Source organism: Petaurus breviceps, unplaced genomic scaffold (assembly GCF_028583685.1).
Source record: "Petaurus breviceps papuanus isolate PSGF00001 unplaced genomic scaffold, PetGlider_PUasm1.0 90779, whole genome shotgun sequence".
Classification (NCBI taxonomy): Eukaryota; Metazoa; Chordata; class Mammalia; order Diprotodontia; family Petauridae; genus Petaurus; species Petaurus breviceps.
The window spans coordinates 11,250,540-11,268,171 of NW_027187344.1; the positions used below are offsets into that span (position 1 = coordinate 11,250,540).

The window sequence follows — 17,632 nt, forward strand, 5'->3', positions numbered from 1 at the left end:
GACTTCCCCAAAGTCACATGGCTAATGTGTCAAGTGTCTGAGGCAGGATTTGAACTCAGGTCCTCCTGACTCCAGGGCCGATGCTCTATTCACTGCACCACCTAGCTGCCCCTATCTTTCTCACTTTTATCTTTCCTTCCTCTGACATCTCTTTCTTTCCTTCCTCAGTCGGGTACAGACGAAGAAAGAAAACACACTGTAGCACATCTGTTGTGTCACCCATGATTCCCCTTTGTCCAGCAAGAATGGCAGGTGAACTCAGTTCTTTCTCATTGTCAATTTTGGAGGCCTCTTACTCAAGTGACCTTGGATTCCAGAAACTTTGGAGTCAGATTGGTCTGGCTTCTTGCAGCTGGTCTCTTCAGTCTCTGGACCTAAAAGCTTTTGGTCATCCCTGATGGCTTCCTGCTTCTCAAGTAGGTGTTTAGGCTTTTCTAGAAGCTGAGCTGAAATTGGAAGGAAAATATGTAAGAACCTTCAGTAATACCTCCTTGGCTCAGGGAAATGATTCCAAGAGCTGAGAGTTTGTGAAACTGTTGGAAGGAAGCTAGAATTCCCCAGAGTCAAGGGAGAAAACAGGGCATTCCTTGTTAACTTTACCAAAGAGCATCAGCCTTAAATTTGGGAAGAAGAGATGAGAAGGGAGTATTTGGCTTTAGCTTTGTATATTTGTTTCAATATGTTCATGTTGTTTCCCTCAAGCTTCTTGAGGGCAGGAGGCTGTTTTTGTCTTTGTATCTTTAGTGCCTAGAACAGTTCTTGGTACACCTCTGGCTCTTAATGATTGTTGAGTGAATGAATGTCTATCGTATTTAGAGGTCCCCAGACTAGATGTCCATTTTCTGGTGAATCCATTCTTTTTCCTGGGTGGGGGGTAATCAGGGACCTATACTTAAAAGACCCAAGCTGGGCATTGGAACCCTTGAATTTTTTTACCTTGCTTTGCCCCAGACTATATTTGGTCTTGGGCAAAGCACCTGGAAGCTCTGGGCCTTGGTTTTGCCCATCTGTTAAATAGGTACAATTCTGTCTCCAAGGTGAGGAAGCTGAGTAATGTAGGATAACCACAGGAATAAGAAATATTTCCTGCCTTCAAGGGAGAGAGAGAGAGAGAGTGAGAGACAGAGAGAGAGAGACAGACAGAGAGACAGAGAGACAGAGACAGAGACAGAGAGAGACAGAGAGAGAGAGAGAGAGAAAGAGAGAGACAGAGAGAGAGAGACCTTCCCAAGGCTCTGACAAAGGCAGCCCAGAAGAATGGGGAATCTCTCAGGGCCACCCAGCAGGTAAACAGATCAAAAGTAGGAACTTGGCACCACTGTGCTCTCACCAAGGTCCTGAGTTCATCTTTTCTCCCAACCTTATCTCTGGGTGGTGCTTGCCACCTTTATTTATCCAGGTATCTGTCTTCCTCTTGCCTTCTGCGGCGGTCCTTTCCCCCTCCCCCTCTCCTCCCCTGTCTTTGATGATCCTGCCTCCCTCCCTCCTCCCTCCCTCCATCCCGAGGTGTCCTCGGCGGCGGCGGCGGCTGTCAGAGATCCCCCTCCCAGCATGCCGCGCGCTGTCAGCCTTATATATCTCTACTGGAGCCGCTCCGCGGAGGACGGGCAGGGCAGCGGGCTGTGGGCATCGGGACCGGCCTGCCCCCAGCCACGGCCAGCAGCCAGCGCCCAGGTCAGTGCGCTCGCAGCTTCCTCCCTCCTTCCAGTGGTTGGAGGGCTCCGGGTCTCCAGCCGCTGCCCCACTTGTGGACCTTGGCGTGTATGCGTGCATGCCTAGCTCTGGGTCGGTGTGTGCCTTTCTGCATGATTGTGCAGCTCTGCGCGTTGGCGTTATTTGTGTCTTTGTGCGTCCCCGTGTGCGCAAAGCTCTGGGCGTGTGTGTGCGCGCCCCGCTGTGTAGCTCACCGGGTCTGCGTGTTTGTGTCTCTGTGGTCCTGTCTCTGTGTTAGGACATTACTGTATCTCTAGGTGTCTGCAGACCGTCATTTTTGCGTCTCTGGGCTTGCACGCTTGTGTTTCCGTCTGCGTTTGTGTCTGTGTACGTCTTCGTGGTCCTATCTCTGTGTTTAGACATTTCTGTGTCTTTAGGTATCTGCAGGTCATCATTTTTGTGTCTCTGTGTTTGTATGTTTGTGTATCCCCATGGGTTTGCACATGTGTCTTTATGTGGCTCTCCTTGTGTTTATGTTTCTGTCTCTGTTTTGCTGTCCCTCCCTCCCCTTCCTTTTCTATACAGTAGTTTCTTTGTATCACCCTCTGCCCTCTCCCCTCCCAGTAACTGCCTGGCATTGTGTGTGTATGTGTGTGTGTGTGTTCCCACTGAACCAAGCATGTCCTTGCTGTGTCAGAGGCCTATAGTAGTACGTGTTACAGTGGGACATCCCTCCCCACCCAGGGTTGGGCCTCCCCATGCCAAGCGTGTAGGCACAGGCCCTGACCCACAGAGGCATGTGAGCTCATGCCAATGTATGGGAGGGCCTCCCAATATGAAGTGTCACTTGCCCCCACTGTTTGAAGGTTTATGTACTAACCCCATTCTAGTGGATGGTTTTGGATATGTTTGGATAAAGTTGACTTGTCTTGATGCAATCCCGTGTTGATGCTTGTCCTTGTATGTTTTATAGAGGAGGTCAGATTTGAGGGACCTGTATGTCCTAAGGAGGAAAATAGAAACCTGGAGACCAACATGTCCAGGGATGGAAGAACTGTTAGGTTATCCCTCCCTGGAACCAGTATGCATAAGGATCAGTGAGTTTCCTGGGTTCCCACTAGGGAGCTGGCAGAAGGACTCTCAGGGCCTTGGCTTAACGCTGGATATTATAAAAGGGATTTGAGTGAATATTCTCATGGGCAAGCAGCTCTGGGTATTCAAAACACATATCTGTGCCCCTGTGGAGGGAGCTGTAGGGAAGAGGTGGGACAAGGGATTCCTAGCCTCCTACAGGAGCTAGGTCAGCCATAAGAATTCCCTGGGAATGGGGCCTAAGGAGTGGAAGGCTTACTTATGGAAATGGGTCTCCTGCTTTCCTTTCATCCTTGCCTAACTTTAGTGAACCAATGGAATGCTCCCTTAACCCCAACCCTGGGGAGGGAACAGAGAAAATGGTGGGTGAAGCTCTGGTGCATTGTCAATGGAAAATCAGATCCTGGACAAGTCATAATTTTCTGAATTTCTTCATTTGTGAAATGAAGACATTGGGCAAGATGATCTTTTTTTTTTTTTTAAGCAATTGGGGTTAAGTAACTTGCTCAAGGTTACACAGCCAGGTGTTTCTGGGTGGGTGCTAAGTGTCTGAGCCCGGGATTCGATCTCCAGGTCTTCTCAACACTGGAGCCGGTGCTCTTACTCGCTGTGCTACCTGGCCACCCCAAGGGCAAGATGATCTTTAAAGTTCCCTCCATTTCTAACATTCCATTATTTAGGTAACTTGGGAGCCTGAGATTGTGTTTCTCACTCTTTCCCTAGCTCTCAGGCTTAGCTTTGCTGGGGATAGGGGTGGGGTGGGGTGGGGGGTCTCTACTTTGGAAGCCCTGGCTTGAGAGAAAGGTGAACTGGAGGCCTTCCTAGTAATTTTACTCATAGAAAGACTGGATCTCTCCTCTAGCTTGGGGAAAAGAGTGGTGAAGTTGGAGTCCTACGATCTAAGTTGAAATCCTGGCCCTGCCACTTCTATAACCTCAGACTAACCTCTCTAGACTTTAGCTTCTTTATCTGTAAAATGGGTAGACTGCACTAGATGACCTTAAAAGGTCCTTTCCCACTCCAAATCTATGTGCTTTCTTCTTTGCTCCTTCACTGGGCCTTCTCAAGGGGAGCCCTCCCCAAGCCAAGTCTACACTTGTCACCCCTCTGCAGGGCTCTGGGAGGCCCCTCGTCCTTAGTCCATTCTTAGATCAGGCTGCTGCCTTATTAGGGCTGGGCTCTGGGAGTGTAACCTAAGCCCCTCCAGAACATTTAACTCACATGCCCATCCCACCACACAGGTGCCCTATACTCTGAGTTATTTTGAGAAGCTTCAGACTGCCAGAAGATTCAGCTGTCTTGGTAGGATAACTCCCCAAGGGGCTAAAATTTTGCTGAGAACTGCCTGGGAATTTTAACCCCCATGATTGAGCTAGATAGTGCCTTAGAGGTCATCCAGTCCAACCACCCTCATTTTACAGATGGGAAAACTGAGGGGTAGAGAATTGAAGCTATTTCTGGTATAGGGGTAAGGGAGAGGGGATTTCTTCCTAGCCAACCAGGCTGGCAATTGGAGAGATAAGGAGGGGTCTTGTGTGTGGGAAACCCTAGTTGTCCACCCTTTGGCACATTAGGCACACTGCCACAATGCTGTAGCTATAATAAGGAATATTTTTATCAGGGATAAAGATATTCCTTATTTTAGGGGAATAGAGTCTATGTAATGATAGCATAGAGAGTACATCTGGACTCTAAGAGAGGATTTCTGGGAGGCCCCAAAGGAGAGGTATCATGGCAGAAGGACGGTAGGGGTATGGGGATGGCCTGGGGCAATTGTATTGGGTGGCTGGGGACCACAGTTGCCCAAGAGAGGAAGCTTCTTAGATGTTGGTACCCAGGGGCAAAGTCTCATTCATCTCATCTCAGTTATGAGTCTATTCAATGCCAGAATTTTGGGCCCAGGCTGCTGCTTCCCCTCCCTTCATGTTCAGGTCAAAGAAAGGTAGTTAGCCTTTATTTTCTGACTCTCCTGCCCTGGCCTTGGGGAGTACACGTGGAGTCAGGAAATGAAGGACTTGTTTGCTCTGAGAGAAGAGGTGTTAGTGATGATAGTGAGGCCTCTCAGGTATACCTCTGACGTTACTCAGTTCCTCAGAGAGTGTCCCTGAGGCAGAGCAGATGGGCACTTTAGCACCAGGCCTAATCTGTCTGTCTCTTTGGGGTGGGGGGGAGGGAGAGGAAATCTGTCTTTCCTTGTCCTCTGTCCTTTGCTTAAGGGGAAGTTGGCCTCTTATTCTGGGCTTGGGAATGGTAATTAAGGGTGTCTATTATAACAAAGCCCTGGTCTTTTTGGGGAGAGTTTGGCCTGTTAGGGAAGAGGGAAGGGCCAGCTAAGGGGAGTCAGGAGGAATAGGAACCTAGAGTATCAGAATAAGTCATTCATGGGCAATGAATTAATCAAGGTTGGGGTTAGGGAGGATTCAGAAAGGGGGCTAATATGTCCCACTAGGGAAGCCCGATTCTCAGTCTGGTTTTGGCTAGAGGGTGAGGTGGGGTGGGTTGGAGTACCAAAAAAATCTTTCTCCAAGGGATCTTTCTCACCTTTTTCTTTTATCTTACAGCCTGAAGAATTCAGCAGGCCAAGCTCAGCAGAATGGAAAGTAGGTACCCTTGCCTGACATTCTGACACCTCTGCTTGCTGTGTGACATTTCCAGGCCTCAGTTTTTTTCATCTGTAAAATAATGGGGTTGGGTCATGCTTCTAAGATCCTTTGTAGAGCTAACGTTCTGTAGTGCTAGACTTTTTCCTCTCTGTGGCTTCTTAAGCACTCTATTTAATCATTCCCTGGAATGAGGCAGTCAGGTCCATAAATCCAGAAAAAGAGGAGGCAGTCTGAGACAGTGGAAAGAATGCACAGGGCTTGGGAAATGTAGGTTTTGTTTCTGGCTCTGTTGTTAACCAGCTGTGTGACTTTAGGGAAGTCACCTTCCCTCTCTGGGCCTTAGTTTTCCTAGTTGTAAAATGAAAGGGGTGGACTAGGTGACCTCTTTCAGAGCTCTTTTCACTCTCATTCTATGAGTGTCTGTGTGGTGACAAGAGGCACATCGGGGAGGGATGGGATATCACTGGCCACCATTGGACATAGCTGCTCCAGGCTTTCCTTTTACCTTTGAGATCCTTAGCTCATGAAGCAACCAGCTCCTGTGGGGAGAGGGGAAAGAGGAGATAGGGTGGCTTCTTTGCCATGTGTCCCACAGGGGCAAAGTTAATTTTAGAAACTGTGATTAGGAGACCTCTCAGTGTCTCCTGGGAACTCAACTCCCCCAGGGCCCACCTCCTCCAGATGTATTTATAGACTCTGCTTCTTCTCTGGAAAAAGGAGGGGAGAAGAGAGACAAGGCCATGGAGAGAAGAGACACATCAAGACTTAAAAAGAGAGAAAAAAGTCACTTAGAGATTCAGACAGAGAGGCCTGATGTGCCTCCTCCCATCTCACTGGAGTGTATCCCTACCCACATTCCCCAGCAGGACCACGTGCTTGGCTGAGGAGGAGTTGGGCCGGCCTTAACTCCCTCACTCTAGGCTTTGGGCCTAGGACCAGCTGAGACTCTTAAAGGAGCCACAGCTTTTTCCATTGCTGATGTGTCTGGTCCATCTTGCATAGGGTCTTCATTTACAAAAGTCTGTTCTCTTAGCTCTTGAACTCACAGGAAGAATCTGTCTTACTCACTCTCTGCCTCCAGGTACATCTCGGTTAGTGAGGGGAGCACAGGAGTAATGCAAAGATTGTACTTTGAGCAAATCACCAAATCTCTCAGGGCCCTGAGGATCATAAAATTACAGGACTAGGAACTAAGGGACCTTAGAGATGACTTTGTCCGATCCCCTTATTTTACAGATAAAGAAACTGAGGCCACATGACTTGCCTAAGGTCATACAGATAGTAAGGAGCAGAGCTGGGATCTGAAATCAGAGCTTTTCAATGTAAATCTAGTATTCTTTCTACTATACTTTGTTACCTCAGTTTCCCTAAATGTGGAATAAGAATTTTAGGGAGTATTGTGAAGATATCTGGATGGTGGATAAAGCACTTTGACCCTCGTGACAGTGCTGTGCAAACAAATATGATGTGAGTTAATGGGTCTTACATTGGCATCTGCAGAAGATGAGTGTTCAGAAAGAATGAGGAAATAATTCTGTTGTGCTCACACAGACCCTCCAGAGTCCTAGATATTAGTTTGCCTACAAGGAAAATCAATTTCTTCTTCCTTGATTATATTCAGCAACTTGACTCTGTAGTCCTCATGACCCACCTTTCTGGCATCCCTGGGCAGGATCTGGAGTCCCAGAAAGGTGATACAATTCCTCCTGCCACCCAGGAGGACACCGAAAGTCAGAAAAGCATTTCTCATGATGGCATGCTAAGCCCCTCCCCCAGGATTAAAATTCTAGAGTATGAAAACTGGGAAGTGCCCTTAGTGGTCAGCTCATCTCCTGACACCTGGGTTATTGATGATAGGCTGCTGCCTGCAGGCCTGCTAGATTATGCACTTGGAGTTGACCTGCTGGGTGGAAGTCCTTGGCACTGTGGCCTGAGAGGGGCCCTCAGTTGGCATTAGATCCTCTCTTCCTTGAAGACTGTAGCTTTAATTCTTGTGTCCCTGCCCACCTCAACACAGAGACCACAGAGTTAGACTGGGCCTAGGGCCGAGGTCCTCACCACACCCCTCCATTCCCCAGCAACAGTTTCTATGGGAACATGTGTTATGGCCTGCCAACAACTCCCTCTACCTCACCCTTCCCACAAACTGGGCAGTCCTGGGGGGGCAAGTCTGAGGCAGGGAGGGGACAGACCCAAGCCCTGGCATAAGAACATAGTGGGGGTTGGGGAGAAGAGGGATGGGCAGAGAAAAGGGCCATGAGATTAAGGGAAGCACCGAGGAGACAGGAACCAAGATTGGGACATGGGGTCTTGCATCTCTAATGAAGATATCAAAGTAGTTAACTCAGCTAAAGGTATCCTTGGCCCCTTTTCTGGGTTTTTGGTCTCTTTGCTGTTGCCCCCACTGTCACCCAGCCCTTTGCTTCCCACCGTGCTTCCGTCTAACTTCTTTTCCTTTCCTCATCCACAGAGAAACTGAAGAATAGCAAGATCATCTTTGTGGTGGGTGAGTTGGAGGAGGCTGGGGCAGTCTGTACCCAGGCTGGGCTGGGGTTCTTCTGTTCTTCTCTCACAACCCCACCAAGGCTATGTGTCCACAAGGAGCACCCACAAGGGTGAAGTAGGGAGATGGTGAGGGTGATCTCATGGAGTTGTATTGGACTGGGAGTCCAGAGAACTGAATTTCTTTTCCTTCCTTCCTTACCTCCTTCCCTCTTTACCTCCTTCCCTCCTTCTCTCTTTCCCTCCCTCCCTCCTTCCTTCCTTCCCTTCTTCCTTCCCTCCCTCCCTCTGTCCGTCCCTCCTTCCCTCCTTCCTTCCTTCCTTCTTTTCCTCTCCTTTCCTCTTTTCTTTCTTTTACTGGAGGCAATCAGAACTGACTTGCCCAGGGTCACATAGCTAGTAAGTGTCTGAGGCAGAGAGAACTGAGTTTCAATCCTGTCTGTGTTGTAATACATGACTTTGGTTAAGTCATTTGAACTCATAGAGTCTCAGTTTACTTCTCTGTAAAAAGAGATCATATTGCATTATCTATTTCACAGGGTTGTTGTGAGGAAAGCCCTTTGCAATTCATCAGATGCTATATAAATGTGAGTCAGTCAACAAGCCAACAAGCATTTATTAGGAGCTCACTATGTTCCAGGTGTTTTACTAAGCAATGGGGAGATGCAGAAGCAGAAAAATGAGGCCCCTGCCCTCAAGGAGCTCACAGTCTAATGGATGAGACCACATGCAAACAACTTTGTACATACAAGATATGTACAGTGTAAATGGGAGGCAATCTCAGAGTGAAGATGGGGTGGGGACCAGGAAAGACCTCTTATAGAAGCTAGGATTTGAACTGACTCTTGGAGCCAGGGAAGCCAGGAGGTGGAGGGGAGGACAGCCAGGGAAAATGCACAGAGTTGGAGTGTTCTTATTCTAGCCCAGGCTCTGCCCCTTTCTGTGTGACCCTTCTCCTCTGAACTCCAGTTTCTATACCTGTAAAACGAAGGGGCTGGACTATAACGTCTCTAAAATCTCTTCCAGCTATGACATTTGGGGAGGTGTGTCTATGGTTCTTTTAGGCGGACCAGGCTCAGGGAAGGGGACCCAATGTGAGAAGATTGTTGAGAAATATGGCTATACACATCTATCCACTGGCGATCTCCTGCGGGAAGAAGTCAGCTCTGGCTCTGACAGGGGCAAGAAACTGTCAGAAATCATGGAGAAAGGACAGCTGGTACCCTTGGTAAGCAGTGATTGCGGGGAGGAGGTGAGGAGGGGACCACAGGCCAGGCAGGCTCACCTATAGTAAACTAGAATCTAGCTGAGTGTTGAGCATGGGCCTGTGTCTAGGCACTTTGTGGGGTCATCAGTGATTGCATGTAAATATCCCCACTGCTGCTTTCCCCAGGGGGAGGGGAGTAAGATGCTGCCAGAGGAAGAAGGAAAGATCTGATTTTTCTCCCCTTCCTCTGTCCTGCAGGGCATAGGATAATCAGTCCATTTCTCTGAACTTCAGTTTCGTTCTCTCTAAAATGGGGATAATGTACCTTCTGTCCTTGGCACAGTTGTTAGAAAGGTTAAATGAGATATAATGAGAAATATACTTTAGGGGGTGGCTAGGTGGCTCAGTGAATAGAGCACCGGCCCTGGAGTCAAGAGGACCTGAGTTCAAATGTGACCTCAGACACTTAACACTTACTAGCTGTGTGACTTTGGGCAAGTCACTTAACCCCAATTACCCTGCCTTCCCCCCTGCAAGAAACAAAAAGAAATATACTTTAGTGAATTTGGGGTTTATCCCTGTGGCTTTCATCATTTCACATCACAACCTAGCCACCCCTTCTCACCTTCTCAGGTTCTTGTCCATGTTCATGTAAACATGCTGAGGATCTTCCTCTAGGTCTTTTTCCATTTTGTGGGTACCAATGCAGTATTCAAGCTCTCTATATGTCATCTTTCACTCTTGATCCATGACCGGCCCACCTCTTTTTTTTTTTTTTTTTGCTTTTTGGAGGGGGAAGGAAGGGCAATTGGGGTTAAGTGACTTGCCCAAGGTCATACAGCTAATAAGTGTTGAGTGTCTGAAGTCATATGTGAACTCAGGTCCTCCTAACTCCAGGGCCCGTGCTCTATTCACTGTGCTACCTAGCCGCCCCACCCACCTCTTTTTCTGATCCTACATTTCACCACCAAGACCCTTTATTACTCTTCTTGTGCAAAAGTCATCCTTGAAAATATGCGTCAACCTATTCATGCTCATGCTGTATCTTTCCACTGATGTTCAATCGGATTACACTGAGCCTTGATACTTCAGTGATTGTGGTGCTTTAAAGGTACACAATGATTGATCATTCCCAGGAAAAGATTTATGTTTTTTAAGAAGGTTAGGTTTTGGGGTTGGGGAGCAGCTTGGGATCATTAAAAGTACTGTAGCAACCTCTCAAATGACATCATGTCTACTCGCTTGCTCCTTTCAATCTGGGACCAAGTCAACATCCAGTCTATAGCATGTTTGCCGGATCTCTGATCTGATGTGCTAGCCAAATGAATGCTTGGCCTTCCAGCTGCATAACATAACTATGATTTTTCACCCTAGCTTTTCTGATATGGATTATTAGACAAATTTCTTTTGAGCCATCATTGATTTCATCGAGGGGACCCTGCATTGTTAAATTGAATACATTTCAATTTAACAAGTATTTCTTAAATAACTACTGATGTATTAGTCACTGAGTTAGGTCCTGGGTATATAAAGACAAAGGGAAGACAATGCCTGTCCTCAAGCAATAATCTATTGATTGTTTTGGGGATGGAAAAGAATTATATAAATGGTGAACATGCCATAAACATGTTAGGGATATCTTTTTTGGGTGTATGTTGTCTAAACTTGTGATCTCATCTAGTAAGGGCACTCCCAGTATGGAATAACCTTCCACTGATGCAGGTCAACAATTTTCTGTAACTTAGTGTCCTAGAGAGTTGCCTGGTGCACTGAGGAAGTTAAGTGATGTGGGTGCACATCTGTGGGCACACAGCTAATATTTGTCAGAGATGGGATTTGAATTCAGGTCTTTCATATTCCAAGGTTGGTCCTTCATCTCCTATACCACAATTCCTTTCATGTTAGGGATTAATAATCAATCAATTAATGATAGACAATAAATAATAATTATTGCTATTATGACTATTGTCCCAATACCCTTAAGTGGTGGAGGGGGGAAATAAATGGATGGGGGTGAAACCTGGAGAGCAAAAGGACAGAGGAAAGAGGAGTCAGAACAATCAATGATCTTCAAACTTCTTGCTCTACAATTTGCTTCTGAAAATTAATCTGTCAGCAGCTCTTGCGTGAGCCTACACTCATTGTGTGTCTGGTGCTGCGCTTATGACTTAGTTGGGGAGGAGGCCAAAGCCCAAACTAGACAGCAGTATAAGACAGAATATAATTCAAGTCTAAACCATGTGGTATAGACAGTAAGTACCCTTGCATTTCAGAGGATGTGGGGTTAGGTGTGGTTCATAGTAACTTTCCTGAGTTGTGATGGGGTCTGAGCTGGGCTTCAGGAGGATATGTTGGATTTAGAGAAGTGGAAAAGAGAGAATAGGAAACAGGGCAGCAGGTGTGAGAAAAAACCAAGAACATCTTTAAGAGGGTGCAAAAAAGGCTCACAGACAGCCAGGTGGTACAGTGGATAGAGAGCCAGGAAAACATCTTCCTGAGTTCAAATCTGACCTCAGCCACCCACTAGCTATGTGACCCTGGGCAAGTCACTTAACCCTGCTGGCCTCAGTTTCATCATCTGTAAAATGAGCTGGAGAAGGAAATGGCAAACCACTTTAGCGTCTTTGCCAAGAAAACACCAAATGGGGTCATAAAGAATAAGACAGGACTGAACAACAATGAGAAGACTCATGTATCTTTTCTTGCTGTCAATTGTTTTCCTCCTCCCCTCTGCTCCCTACCATTTTTTACCCAGGATACTGTGTTAGATATGCTCAGAGATGCCATGGTTGCCAAGGTGGAGACATCCAAGGGCTTCTTGATAGATGGCTACCCTCGGGAAGTGAAGCAGGGAGAAGAATTTGAAAAGAAGGTAAGGTGGGTTTGGGTGCTGTCTGGCTTCCTGCTGATGCTAAACACGTGGGGCTCCGTGTGGAAGAGAGAAGTGTGCCTTGGCAAAGTGACCAAGGCGCTAATGACAGCCTTGCTCCACAGCTGGCCAGACTCACAAGATTCTCTACTCTCCTTGGAATGATTAGACCATGGGAAGGAACCTGGCTACACCAGCCAGGAGGACATTTCTTTTAATAATTATATTTCCTTTCACATCCTAGCTCATATTATCATTAGGTGATACCCTGGAAGTGGCCACAAGACAGTGGATCAATCTATGTGACCAAAACCCTGGGGCACTCCAAAAAGAGTTCCCCTCCCTTTCACTAACTGGCAGTTAGGTGGCATGGTGGATGACAGAACACTTAACCAATAATCCAGAAAGACTTGACTTTGAATTTGCCTTCAGACTAACACTAGCTGTGTGACCTTGAACAAAAAAATTGCTTGGCACCTGCTTGCCTCAATTTCCTTGTTTGTAAAATGGGGATAGGGTAGCTAGGTGGCACAGTGGATAGAGCACCAACCCTGGAGCCCCAAGAGGGCCTGAGTTCAAATCCAGCCTAAGACATTTACTAGCTGTGTGACCCTGGGGAAGTCACTTAACCTTGATTGCCTAAAAAAAAGCAAAGAAGAAGTAAAATGAAGATAATAATAATAATGCCTATTTCCTAGGGTTATTGTGAGGGTAAGATGAGACAACATTTGTAAAGTGTTTTGTAAACCTTAAAGTCCTAAATGCTAGCTTATCTAACCCTAAATGAGAGCTATTGCCACTGGCTAAGCACTCAGCCAGGATTTGGCTTTAAACATCATCTCTCTAAAGTCCCTTCTCTCTCTAACGCTGCAATTTTGTATATATTTTGTGAAATACAAAGAACATTGAAATGTTGATTTACATGTGCCCTCACAGAGAGGGCAGTATGGAACAGGGAATTGAGAGCTGACTTCAAAAACCAGAAAACCTGGCTTCAAGTCTCACCTTTAACATACTTAAATATACTTTATACAAGTATATGGCATATATTATATATTGCATATATATATTGCTAATGCCCAGGCAAGTTTCTAAAGACTCTAAGCAGTGAAATTACAGATTAGGAACCAAAACCAAATCCCCCAATAGACTATAAACTCCCTGAGGGCAGAAACTTGTTCCATTTTGCTTCTGTACACCCTCACTGTGCCTAGCACTGCACTTTTGCCCATAGTTGGTTTTTCCAAACCAATGGATTGGAGGTTGGACATTCTCCATTTCTGTCTCAAGTGATTTTCCCTCCTTTAGACACAAGAGGGTACTGTGGTCACTTAGATTTTCTCCTTGGAGAAAACCAGGAGACAGCCTTGGTGACCTCATGCCCAGGATGGCGACTGAACATCCCATCCAAACAACCCCATGCTTATCCAAAGCTGCTGGGCTTTGACTGAGCCCAGCTCCTTCCAGCACCTCACACCTTTATTAGTTCTGGACTCCCAGAGCAATGGCTCCTCTCTACGTAGACTCGTAGACAGTTCTTGCCTTGAATTTCTGTGAAAGTTTTCTAATCCTTAATTGTATAATTTCTTTACCAGCTGAATAATATAACTTACCTGGGGTCACATCCATGCAACTCAACATAATCTTACATCATTTGGGTGTCTGGATATTATAAACTATGTCCCTGAATGCATTCTTGAAGAATTTGCCAAACGCATGTCTTGTGGCCAATTCAACTCAATTTAATGATCATTTATTAAAGATCCATTTCTATGCCAGACACTGTGATGATTGTTAGGGATATACATTTAAAAAGTAAAAAAGAGTTCCTGCCTTCAAGGAACTTATAGTCTAATGTCAATATCACACTCTGTAGAAGACTGGTCACGTTGATGCAGTGTTGATGGGACTGTGAACTGGTGGAAATGAAAATGAATAGAAAAGAATGCAGAACCGTGTCCTAAAGGTTACTAACCAGTGCCCTCTGACCTGGCAATACCATTATCAGGCCTATGCCCCTAGGAGATAAACAAAGAGGAAAAGGAACCATATGTACAAAAATATTTATAGCAGCTTTTATGTGGCAGCAAAGAACGGGAAACTAAAAAGATGTCCATCAACGGAGCAATGGCTAAACAAATTATGACATCTGAGTGTAATAGAACACTACTGTGCTGTAAGAAATGAGAGGAGAGGTTCCAGAGACGACTTGTAGGGACTGATGCAGAGTCAAGTGAGGACAATTTCGACTATAACATCAGCACTGGAAAAACGAAGGCAAAGATTCACAGTGACCAACCATGATTCTAGAGGACCAATGATAAAGAATGCTGCCCACCTCCTGACAGGGAGTGGATGAACGCAGATGCAGAATGAGATGCATGTTTTTGGACGTAGCCACGGTGGGGATTTGTTTATCTTGACTATGCTTCGTTGATAGCAGGGTTTTGTTTTTCTTTTCTTTTTTTTCCATTGGGAAGGAGAAAAAATAAAGGGGGAGGGAGGAAGGAATACACATTTACATAGTGCTCACCATGTGCTTGGCATTATGCTAGCCCTTTTTAAAGTATTATCTCATTTGATCCTCACAGCAATCCTGGGGGATAGGTGCTATTTTTACATTTGAGGAAACTGAGAAAAACAGAGGTTAAATGACTTGTCCAGGGTCACATAGCTACTGAATGTCTGAGGTTGGATTTTGAACTCAGGTTTTCTTGACTGGAGGCCCAGTGCTCTTTCCACTGTGCCACCAGCTGCCTCATAAAAAAGTTTGATAATTGAAAAAAAAAATAAAACAAATCATACCCCATAATGAGCCTAACCATCATGGTGTTTGTAATGAGAATGGGAATTCGTGGGCAATGCAAATACTGCACTGGCATTACAGTGTTGTGGGATGAAACCTGAGGGTTTGGAATCACAAAACCTGATAATGAACCTCAGCTCTGCTGTTTACCTTGGCGAAGGCCTCTGATTTTCTGAACCTCCAATTTCTCAACTTGTAAAGTGAGGGGGATTGGACCAGAAGATCTCAAAAGTCCCTTCCACCCCTACGTCATCCAATCCTGTTATAGCCACAGATACCAAATGTCACAAGAGAAATGCTCTGGGACTAAATACATGGACGGGTCTGTGAGGTTTGAGTGATTTATTTATCCAGAGCCACCCAGCAAGCTGGTACAATTAGGATTAGAACCCAGGACAGCTGCTCTGTCCTGATTCCCTATGCCCTTTCTTCTCCTTGTCTCCCTAGATTGGCTCCCCTACACTGTTGCTCTACATAGATGCTGGCACAGAAACCATGGTGAAAAGGTTGCTGAAACGAGGGGAGACCAGTGGACGAGTAGATGATAATGAAGAGACCATCAAGAAACGGCTGGAGACATACTACAGTGCCACAGAGCCAGTCATCAAATTTTATGAGGGTCGGGGTATTGTGTGCAAGGTGAGGGTCTGGGGGTTGGGACAGCAGAGCCCTGGCTTATGTTTCAGGGGGCCTCAGAAGCATCAAGGACTTGGTTGAGAGATGCTAGGCTGAGATCAAGAGCAGATAGAAGGAAGAAGGCAAAGCCAGCCGAGGAAGGAGGGAGGAGGAGAGCTGGTCCTTGGCACCTCTGGATACTGGGTATCAGTTCTTTCAGGTGGGCCTATAGGATTTGAGCTGGAAGGGGACCTTAGAGGTCATCTAATCTAACCCCCTCATTTTACAGTTGGGGAAACTGAGACTCAAAGAAGTTAAGTAATTTACCCAGGGTCACCTACCTAAGTAAGTAGCAGAACCAGAATTTAGGTCTAGGCCCCTTGACTGCAGGCCCTGAAAGCTATTTTCCACCACATCCCATTGCCTCTCTAGGTTTTGTGATTGTGAACTACCCCCACCCAAGTCTTCAAAACCTCAAGTTAAAAAGATCATTTAGTCCCTTCTTTTGACTCTACAGTTTCCAGAGAAAAAGGTTACTATCTTCCTCTCTCACATAGACAGAGGTTCTTTCTGATAGCAAACTTAAATCCTTCTTGTTTGTCTCACATGCCAGATATGGGTGGGGTGGGGTAAGGATAACGGACCATTAGCCCTGCCTCAAAGAAGTCCTTCAAGGTCACCTACACTGGGTTTCCAAGGTCAGTCTAACCACCCTTCTGTCTTCCCACAGATCAATGCAGAAGGCTCCGTGGAAAGTGTTTTTGAAGAAGTCTGTACCCATCTGGATGCCCTGAAGTAGTGGGGTTTGGAAAACCCTGCTCATCTCCCCTCTTTCAGAGAAACTCATCTCCCCCCACTCCTCCAACCCCAAGACAGGAGCAACTGCCCCTCCTGCTTGCCCTTCCTAGCTCCTCCCCACCTAGCTCTGAGCTCTGTGTTCAGACAGAGGAAGTGGCTTTATCCTGTTTTCATGGACACAACTTCACTAAAGGAATCTCCAAGGACATTTGGTTTTGGTTCTTTGATTCAAAGTAAAGTTCACCGAAGAGGTACCAGCATCCCCCAGCTCCAGCCTAAGCTTGCTTCTTTTCCTTTGGCCAGGGACAAGGATTCTGCCCCTGAGATCCTCTCCACTCCTTCTCTGCCCCCTTAGCCTTACAGCTAGACTTCAGAGTGGTCAATGGAAGGGTAGACTTTGGGCTGCTTTGCTTCCCAGCCCAGTAAGAAGGACCCGTAGTCACCTCCTCCCATCTGTCAGTATCATTCTCCCCAAACGTCCAATGTTACCGTTCTTTCACCACATAGTGGAAAGAGGGCATCAGGAATTGGTTCTGGCTTCACCATCTCTAGTTGTATGACCTTAGGTTTCCCCATTTATAATAGGATTGGATGATTTTTGAAGGTCCCTGCTAGCTCTAAATTCTGCGACCTGTATTCATAGAACTTGGAGCACAAAGCCCAGGGACAAATGAAGGGATCTTCACTCTTTTTCTTAGTAAGGAAGCAGTGGTGATGGTGGGAATGATGCTGGAGAGATAGACCATCAACTCATGGTCTTGCCTCCTAGAGACAGGTTGACGGGTTCTTTTTTCCTGGTAAGTGGATAGGTATCCATTATATATTCAGTCATGTGCATAGTGCTTTGGGTGGGGGTAGACCAGGGAGTTGTTCCGGTCTCAGTTGTATTAACATATATTTTCTTGGTCATTGTCAATAGAGGAAATAGTTTGGTCTGATTAAGAATATTTGTTACAGGGTGGCTAGGTGGTGCAGTGAATAGAGGTCCTGGAGTCAGGAGGACCTGAGTTCAAATCCGGCCTCAGACACTTAATTCTTACTAGCCATGTGACCTTGAGCAAACCCCAATTGTTCTGCCTTCTCTCCTAGAGCCATCCCTTATAGCAAAGAATAAAGAGAGAGAGAAATATTGATAACACAATCAAAAAGTCAGATTATATGTGGTGTTCTCTACCTCTTCAAATAAAAGTGGAGGTACCTTGGTGTTTTCTCATATCTCATCTTTGGGGACAAGTTTGATCATTATAAGTTTACTACATTCATTTTCATTTGTTTTACTATTGTTGAGCTCTCCATTTATATTGTAGTCATTTTGGCAGTACACATTGTTTTCCGGACTCTACCTACTTCACTTTACATCAGTTCATATAAATCTTCCGAGCTATTCTGAATTCATCAGCAATGACTTCTTTTTTGTTGTTGTTCTTTCTTTGGGAAGGGCAATTGGGGTTAAGTGACTTGCCCAAGGTCACACAGCTAGTAAGTGT

At 46.0% G+C, this 17,632-nt stretch overlaps 1 protein-coding gene across 3 annotated transcripts; it reads left to right on the forward strand.

The window, feature by feature from the left end:
- The first annotated feature begins 1,520 nt into the window (after positions 1-1,520).
- Positions 1,521-16,351, forward strand: AK1 (adenylate kinase 1). 3 transcript variants are annotated; one of them, XM_069069542.1, is made up of 8 exons: positions 1,548-1,674; positions 3,987-4,047; positions 5,307-5,345; positions 7,819-7,854; positions 8,915-9,078; positions 11,813-11,929; positions 15,180-15,371; positions 16,078-16,351. In XM_069069542.1, exons 3-8 carry the CDS (start codon positions 5,339-5,341, stop codon positions 16,144-16,146), a joined length of 585 nt encoding a protein of 194 aa, XP_068925643.1. In that variant the 5' UTR covers positions 1,548-1,674; positions 3,987-4,047; positions 5,307-5,338; the 3' UTR covers positions 16,147-16,351. The 3 variants fall into 3 exon arrangements, with proteins under 3 accessions (XP_068925642.1, XP_068925643.1, XP_068925644.1); XM_069069541.1 differs by lacking the exon at positions 3,987-4,047 and having other exon boundaries at positions 1,521-1,674; XM_069069543.1 differs by lacking the exons at positions 1,548-1,674; positions 3,987-4,047 and adding an exon at positions 1,694-1,761.
- Positions 16,352-17,632: the final 1,281 nt, after the last annotated feature.